The sequence below is a fragment of the Phodopus roborovskii genome, unplaced genomic scaffold (genome assembly GCF_943737965.1).
Source record: "Phodopus roborovskii unplaced genomic scaffold, PHOROB, whole genome shotgun sequence".
Classification (NCBI taxonomy): Eukaryota; Metazoa; Chordata; class Mammalia; order Rodentia; family Cricetidae; genus Phodopus; species Phodopus roborovskii.
The window spans coordinates 3,946,151-3,955,164 of NW_026125397.1; the positions used below are offsets into that span (position 1 = coordinate 3,946,151).

Here is a 9,014-nt window from a genome sequence, read left to right on the forward strand (position 1 = left end):
ACTCTGTGTGATGATGCCTCAGGGGAGTGGGCTCAGGCTCAGCTTTGTACTCTTGGGTTGGATGGAACCTCTTCTCTGTGTTTAGTAAAGCTGCACTGTATCTCAGCTTTGAAGTCCCCATTCTGTCTGCCAGCAGCCAAGTGTCCCACTCTCTTCTGAGCAGCTAGGGTGCACACTTGGCTTCCCTTCTGTTCCTTTCTTCCTAACCCTGTCTCCTGCTCATGGGCAGGCAGTTTGCGATTGCACTATCCCTTCCTCTTTTTGTATTTCCAGACAGGGTTTCTCTGTATTGCTTTGTTGCTTTGGAGCCTGTCCTGGAACTCGCTCTGTAGAGGCTGGCCTCGAACTCACACAGATCCACCCGCCGCTGCCTCCCGAGTGCTGGACTAAAGGCGTGTGCCCCCACTGCCTTGCCATCCCTTCCTCTTAATAATCCATTGCCCTTAAAGACATTCGCTGCTGCTGCTGCTGCTGCTTTTTGTAAACGTCTCCCAGGGTCCCACCCTGGGGTCTCTCTCATGTTTACTTCTCACAGTGAAGTCTCCACCTGCCTCCTTCAGCTTGCCCTACATCGTCTGCACCTGCAGAAGCCATCCCACTGATTTCCAGCTGTGCCTCCCTTTGTCACCCTTCCCTTTCTGTCTGTCTGTCTTCTTTATGTCCTGCCATCGCCATGACCTCTTCCTCTTTTGTCCCTTTTGTTGTCTTGTCCCTAAGACCCTTATTCTCCTGTGTGACTTGCACCCTGCATTTATTTGAAGCCCTGCTATACTCTTTCCCATTTTAGCAGTCTTTACTTGGAGGCGAGTTTTACATTTTCTCCTTCTATTACATGTAGTAACAGAAATGATTTCTCTGACTCTTCCTGTTCCCATGTCTTGGCATGTTGTAGTAGTGTTCATGAGCTTCACTTGACACTGTCTCTGAGCTTCTGTATGTACCAGGAGTTCATCTGTGTAATTACATTTAACCTGAACCAGTAACAGAATTTTTGCAAACATTGTATGTAAACTTTTCTTATATGGAAAAAAATAATATAACCTCATACTTAGGATAAAACCTGGTTTGAACAAGTCAAGTGTTTGCCTTCCTTCCTGGGCTCCCAGGAGAGCCAGTGGGAATCCCTACCCTCTGCCCTTGCCTGCCACCGTATGTCAGCCATCACTTTCCTCAGAGGTGATCGCAGAGCTGACCTAACCTATGCCATTGTCCTGGGGCTGCAGCCCAGTGTCCAGCCTCTTGTTTAGCGGGAAGTCAGGCATGTTTAAGTCATCAGTGCTCCGTGAGTGGTGACCCTGGGCAGTCCAGGAGGGACCCCACTCTTCGTCACTTGCTGTCAGTGGACTGTAAGAACGCAACATCTGGATATCAGCTCTTGATTTTTAATAACTTGTTTATCCCCAAAATGTGCCCAGATCCATGGTTAGCAATCTCTATCATGATCAAACAAAAATGAAGTTCACGTTGTCTCATTTGGTTCACACAGTTTAAAACATACAGTCCAGTTTGAAAGAACCCTGATGAATGAAAATGCTTTGTCTCTTTCTAATTCTGAAACTGAAATATCCTCCACAAGGATATTTCCCCATGAACGGAAGAACTTCACCCACTCAGATCTGCCTCCTCCTTGCACCCTGCTCACTTTGGAGCTGTCATGCCTGCTCTTGAGACAGTTTTCTTTTTCACTCATGTTAGCCTGTCAGTGCAGGGACAGTCAGTACAGTCGCTAGTGATGCTCAGAGATGTAAGCAGTACACTTGAGGGGCAGGCTCTAAGAGCTAAATTAATGCAGTATTCCTGTTGGGGGTGGGCTGGTGGTGGGCTGCTTACTTTCTTTGCTGCATCAGTTGTAACCAGAAGATCTTGTCCATTATCTTTGTATACTTTTCTCCCTAGTAAAAAGTTGGAAAAGAATGAAGAAACAACCAGATGAACAGAAATGAAATGAAAAGCTAAGCCAAATGGGTTTCTCTTTAGATTTTGGAAGAAAAGAAGTATCTACTATATTGACCTTATGGAAAATCTGAAGTGAGGTTTGGCTGTAAAAAAAAATTCAATGTGGTCTCTGGGTTTAATTGTTATAAACAAGTGTGAGTGTTACTGATCAAAGTATTGTATCTGTGCTATTAGTAACTGCATCAAAATTATATTGCTGCTGTTGGAAAAACCAATAACGAAACTCAGCAAACATGAATAAAAGTGTGTACATTGTTGCTTCATCCAGTGTTACAGTATCTGTGATGTGGCTGTAGGTGTAGTGCCCTGCTCAGAATGCAGAGCATCTGCTTTTGAAGCTACTTGTGTGTAAAAGGCAAGCAGCTTCTGAATATTGTGTATCCATACTGCCCCAGTAACAAAGGCATTAAAAGAAGCAATTTGCTTTTAAGAACTAAATGTTTACATTGCTTTGGAGTGAATTATATGTGTAACTCAACACACCTAAACTAAGAGTAATTTTGGGTGGACTAGCAATAGTATGCCAAATTTATTTCCATTTTTAAAAGCAGTTCACCTTTAAGCATGTAAGTAATTTATAGATATAAATTGTTTAATATTTATTTTATTCTGAATATTTGTTTTTAAATTATTACACAGCATTATTTATGTCTTTATATCCAGAATAACAACACCATTACCATAAGGCCAAGTTGAATGTAACAGGGAAACTCATCCTTTGTGGTTTTTCCTTCTTTGTCTCTTCCCTGACTTCAGCTACATGATAAGTCCGTCAGTAGAACAGTTGACCCCAACAAGGTCAAAGCCTGTGGTAAAGTTAGAAAAACTTATTTACCCAAGTAGACAATTGATTCCATTGAAATAAGAAGTGAGAAAAACTGTGTTGAGCACTGAGGTGTAAACTCGTCCAGATGTGCCAGTGTGAAACAGCTTCTAGTACAAATATATTTGGCTCTTATCCCTGCACATGTTATAGAAGCTTAAACAGGGTAAACATGAGCCTGCTGTGGAGAGCCTTTGTGGTATTGTTGTTATTATAGGGGGGGTTCTCCAGAGCATAGAGTGGCACTGAAGCCCACAGCCCCCAGCGCCAAAGTCTCTTCTGCCAATGCCAGGCTGGCATTGTTCTGCTTGTGTATGTCCGTGTTCCCAGTGCATTTAGTCCAGGCAGATGAGTCACCCTGTACATGCTTGTTTTCTGTCTTGTGAGTGTGCTGCTTCAGACAGTAAGAAATAAAGATATATGTCCCCACCATTTCAGCTTGTGGATTTTTCTTTTCCGTGTGTGTGTGTGTGTGTGTGTGTGTGTGTGTGTGTGTGCGCGCGCGCGCGCACGCGTGCATGTGGGGGGGTGTGGGGGGGCATGTGTGTGTGTGTGCATGTGGGGGGATGTGTGTGTGGGTGTGGGTGGGGGTGTGTGTATGTGGGTGTGGGTGTGCATGTATGTGGGCTTGCAGCATTTGTGTCTGAGTGTGGAGGCCCTGGGTTGATGTCAGGAATCTTCCTCTATCTTTCTCCCCATGACTCCTTGAGGCAGAGTCTCTCAGTAAACCCAGAGCAGAGCTCACCAATTAGGATACCCCACCTCTGCCCCTTGAGACTATAATTACAGGTAACCCCCTTTGATCATCCAGTATTCATATGGGTCAGCTCAGGGATTTCAGATGCTTGTTAGTTCTGTGATTTTGGCCTTAGATTCAGCAGAAAGCTTCTCAACAAGATGTAGAACTACTTCAAGTCAAGACTAATGAGAAGACATATTGGAGGCGCTGAGCATTTGCTGTGAGCTTTGTGCTCATCTGAAAGGCAGAATGATTATTTTACATTGCACCTGCTGAAGACAGCAGGAATGCAATTATTTGTTTTCATCATAATTATGAAAGTATTGGATGTTACACTGATCAGACCAACTGTTTGGCACTATCTTTGTATCATGATGTCTGCAGTATCAAAACTATACTGTAAGTAAGATTTGTAAAACTTTAATAATATATTTTTCCATAGGTGCATTGTAGGCATGTGTACATATGTGCTTTCATGTATAGCGTGCACCTGTATACAAGCTGGTACGCTCACCCAGTGGCATTTACATAGGTGCTGGAAATCTAAACTCTAGTCTTCATGTTTGCATGGCAAGTCTTCAAGACATCTCCCAGGCCACCCAAAATATCAGTCTTTTAAAAGATTTCTATCATGAAATATTTACAACAAAAATGCAAAGTTTTGGCATAAAATTTATGTTTTAACTGAAATTAATATTTTAAAGAGCTAACACTTGCTAAATATGAAAGTCTGTACATGCTTTCTGGCACATAAAAACATGTTCTTGACTCTATTGTAAAATTTTATTCTTGATGACATTTTCTCTTTAGGAATTTGGGCACAAGTGTATCTGGAAGTCACCAAGTTATAGCTTAGTATGACATGTTGCTTCTGACATGTGTTAAGTATTCTTAAGAAAGTAAGAACAACATAAAAATGATTTTTAAAAAAATTAAGTTATGATATTTTTATGTTTTCAATTAATTTCCACATGAGGTCCCTGTGAATTAATTAAATGGTGGGAACACTTTTAAATCAATATTTTAGTATCAGTTTTTACCAAATTGAACTTACGTACAGAAAATATTTTCAAGATCTTCATTCTCTATCACGCATAGTCTCCATTTCTGTTTGCATCAAATCTTAGAGATACACAAAACGTGTGTACTTTACAAATAAGCAACACAAGGCTGTGAAAGGTAAGTAGTTTGCCCACGTGTGCACGGCTTATAAATACCCATGCTGGCTATAAATGGAAGGAGTAGACTCCGTGACAGGTCCTCTGGTGCTATACAGGACAAAGCCAGTCAGTTTTTAAAGTTGGAATGACTAAAACCACATTCTGCCCAGGTCTAGACATTTGTGTATACCTAAGTAAAAATTGTTTCTAAAACTGGTCATTGTGTGTCCTATAACTATTCTTAGTAATGCTTTACCACCCTATAGTTCTTAACATCTCCTGAAGAAATAGGTTCTGGAGAATCAAACTAATTACATATACAGTAACATTTTATTCATGAAACAGAAAAGGCTCCCTTTCGGTCATATAAAAGATAATAAAATCATCAGGCAAAGTGTCAATCACAAGATTGTGTTGACTGAAGAACTCGATCTATGGATGGATCCAATTATCTGCAGGAGAATTGAATGTCAGCATCACTTAGGGTTGACAATGGACTAACTAGGCAAAGGCAGACAGCTCCTATCTGCAGAGACCCAGGAAGTAAAGTCAGTAATGAGGCACTTCATTCATCATACCCTTCCGCTCTAATAATTAAGCTGAATAGGGAATACTTTAAGCTAAGGCGGGAACTGGATAGCATAATAAAAACACTTGTTTTGTAAACGCAAAGAATGCCATCTTTGGAGCCCTTCACATCTAAGGGTAGGCCATGAGCACCTCCCTTTTCTAATCTTGTTCTTTAACACGCATAGTTCACAGTTTATGGATGGGTTAGTTTTGCCTTAAAAAGTTGGGGTGGCTACTAACAAGACCTACAATTTTATTTCTCCAATCTAAAAAAGGAGACATTTATGTCATAATTCATAATTCCTTTTCCAACTCTCATTGCATAGGTCAAAATGCCTTAACTACTAGCATACATCAGGCTCTCCCAGTTCCAAACAAGCTGGTGTTGGTGTGCTCTAACTTGTCATCTGATTCTTCTCCAGAATGGAGAAAATGTAGAGCAAAGTTCTTACAGACTTAAGCTCACAACAACTGCCAATCAAAGAGCGACTCTTAGATGTTCTTGGGGTGGAGGTGGTTTGCTTAATGAGCATAAGAGTAGGGAGGGTAAACAGCAAGACATCTAGGAAGATAACTTGTTGAAAGAGCCAAAAAGCAACTGAAGCTTAAAAAAAAGAAGAGCGAAGGAAGAAGGGTTCCCTGGAGAAAAGTTGGGTAGATTCAGTTCAGTTTTTGGTGTTTTTAGCAAAGAATCAGTTGGCTTTTTTGTGAGCTAAATTTGTTCACAGGGATGTGAACAAATATATGCCTCACATATTTTTTCTGAAGTAGTAGTCAGTGTACGGTGTCTAGGCAGCCATTCTTCTGGCCAGCCTGGCTGCTACCCAGAAGTTAACATTCTGAGGTCTATGGCAATGCACTTTTCAGCAACAAGGTACCTCATGGTGGTAAAGGAATGTCAGTCAAATCTCTCAGTTAAGAACATCAAATTCTTAACTATACTTATCATGTGTGCGGGCAGACTACATAATGCACTAGTCTATAGCAGCTGTAAATTTCTGAGGATTTATCTAACCACAAATACATTGAAATGGGGAAATGGGTCTATATTAAACCATGCAAGATGCTTCTGGAGCCTTGCCATTTCTGCAACATCCTGTAATTAATTTATCATGACAGGTCTGGCAAACTGAAACAGTCAGGGAGCTTGCAACAGACTGTTAGACTACAGTGGTTGCTGACCCACAAGCGTACCAAGTGAAGGTAGTGTTTCTTCCCAAACATGACTCTTCAGGGTGCCCTACATCCAGGAGCAATTTGACCTCTTTCAATCTCAAAAATATCTAGAATGTAGAAATGATCTGGGCTTGAAGAATAAACCTGGTTTGCTCTCTGCTGTGCATGTCATTTTCCTGAGTAGTCTAGCAGGGCAGTAATACAGCCTTCCTCAGCCCTTCCCACAGGATGTGATTGGCACTACACATAATGGGATTGTCTTGTGGGAGATTTGAATCAGTTTTGGAAGTCTCTCAGGAAACTCCTTTTCTTATGAATAAAACCACCTCTGTTTCTGTAACATCCCCTTCTGAAATTTGAAAAACAGAGAAATAATAATTTTGTTACTGTGAAAATGGATCCTAATAATAAGATCTTTGCCAGGATTATAGACCGATCACTGCCTGACTGGTTACAGGTGCTATCATGATTGACGTTAAGAATGAATCCCAGGGCAGAGATGGCTCAGTAGGTAAAGTGCCTTCTGCACAAACACGCATGTAGATTGACAGTGGTACCCACCGGCATCCCAGGGCTGAGGAGTAGAGACAGGTGCATCCCAGGGCTGCCTAGCTAGTGTAGCCAAAATGGTTAGCTCCAGGTTCAGTGAGATAGCATGTCTCAAAATATGAGGTGGATAAATGATTGAGCAAGCACACATGGATGAGTATACGCATACATGCACACACCCATAGGCGACACACACACACTCCACAGTGAAGACTGCTGTAAAGGGGAACTCCCACCTCTGAAGGAAGTGACCAGGAAGACTAGCGACAGTTAGGGGAGAAAACACCTTTGTCTTAAACTCCTCTTCACGTGGTCATCTCCCTCCAGGGCTCAACTAAGAAACTTTGGAAATGGAGTAAAGACTCAGAAGATGGTTCAAACAAAAATGATCTTTTTGTCTGGTTAGTTTTTGTTGAGGCAAGGTTGTAGTCCAGGCAGACCTCAAACTTGAAATCATCCTGTGTCAGCTTCCCAGATTTCAGGATTACAAACTGCACCTAAAGTACCTTGCCTATAGTCTCGTGACAGGGCCACTCCGAATTCCAATTCCAGATGGTGTTTCGTAGGTAGCAATCTCATAAAGCTGCACTATTAAGTCCTAATTATGAAAATATTATATTTTCTCTAAACAAGCAAGGGTTCAAAGTGAATAGACATGGAAATAAAGCAGTAGCCAGGGCAGTTGACATTTCTACACACATGTAGGATAATATTTTTGTTTTTAACAGATACACAGAGTAGTTAATTCTATGTTCATATCAAGAGCTCGAATCAACTACTTTGCTAAGTACATGGATTTTAGGGCACTCTCACTGGAGATGTATTCATGACAGGAACGCTTACTTGGCGTACACAATGCCTAGGGTTCAGTCCCCAGTTGCTGAAACATAAATGAAAATAAATAAATGTAGGACCTTTAATGATTTCTGAATATCTATCTGCTTTTAGATGTGCATACATGCTTGTGTGCAATTCGGCATTTATTTACTCAACAACTAATTCCTGGATGCTACAGTTGAGCCAGGAGAATCACCTTGAAATGCCCATGTGTTTACTGCCATTGCCACCAGAGTGTTTTTTTAGAGAACTTTCCCCTACATTACCAAACTTGAGCCCCTTAACAGTCCTCACCAGGAAGACACCCCCACCCCTGTTTTCAAGCCAGTCACAGGGTTTTGTGACTTACTCAACAACTACTGACCAGAACGGGGTCCCTCCCACACGATGCACTTTTTCCAAACAGGAAAACTTTTTACTGACATCTTAAAAATATTAAAGTGAAATGTCAAAAGAGCCAATTGATGTCCCCCATTTCAAGGGCAGCAAGACATTATACATGTGCCCTTTAGGATCAATTTGGAGCCCCTTTTAGGTAGTCAGTTATGAAAAGATGTCTGTGTTCTTGTTAAAGTCTTAAGATTGAATATGTTTTAGCATGCAGGAATTTACATCAACTTGTAACAGTTCAAGTAAGGGCACTGTTAAATATTTAATTTCTGTGTTCTAGACAAAGGAGGAAGGGAGTACGCAGAAAATTCCAAAACCTTTCTTTTGCATGTGATAACACACAGACAGACAAAAAAAAAAAAAAAAAAAAGACGCCATGAATTTGAAGGATAGCGAGAAAGTATATGTGGAAGAGTTGAGAGGGAGGAAAAGGAAGGAAGAAATTACAGTCTCAAAAAAAAAAAAAACAAAAAAATGGGCATTGGTAGTACACACCTTTAATCCCCGCACTCGGGAGGCAGGTGCAGGCGGATCTCTGTGAGTTCAAGGTCAGCCTGGTCTACAGAGTAAGTCCAACAACAGTCTTCAAAGCAATACAAAGAAACCCTGTCTCAAAAAACAGTCAAACAAATTGCTTCCATGAAATATATATATATATATATATATATATTTTGAAGCCATGGAGGAATTGTCCAAATGCAAATACATTATACTTTTTGTTCATCTCTTAATGGATAACAAATTGTCATTTGACCTACAATTTCATTAGATCACCTCACCAACTTGGAAGGATCATGGCACATTCAAAAAATGA

At 41.0% G+C, this 9,014-nt stretch overlaps 1 protein-coding gene across 1 annotated transcript in view; it reads left to right on the forward strand.

The window, feature by feature from the left end:
- Ahi1 (Abelson helper integration site 1) overlaps positions 1-2,604 on the forward strand; it is a 126,682-nt gene extending 124,078 nt beyond the window's left edge. The window contains exon 23 of the mRNA XM_051175370.1: positions 1,897-2,604. Coding sequence (XP_051031327.1) covers positions 1,897-1,899 — 3 coding nt within the window. The 3' untranslated portion in view covers positions 1,900-2,604. The remainder of the gene's footprint in view (positions 1-1,896) is intronic.
- The last annotated feature ends 6,410 nt before the right edge of the window (positions 2,605-9,014 follow it).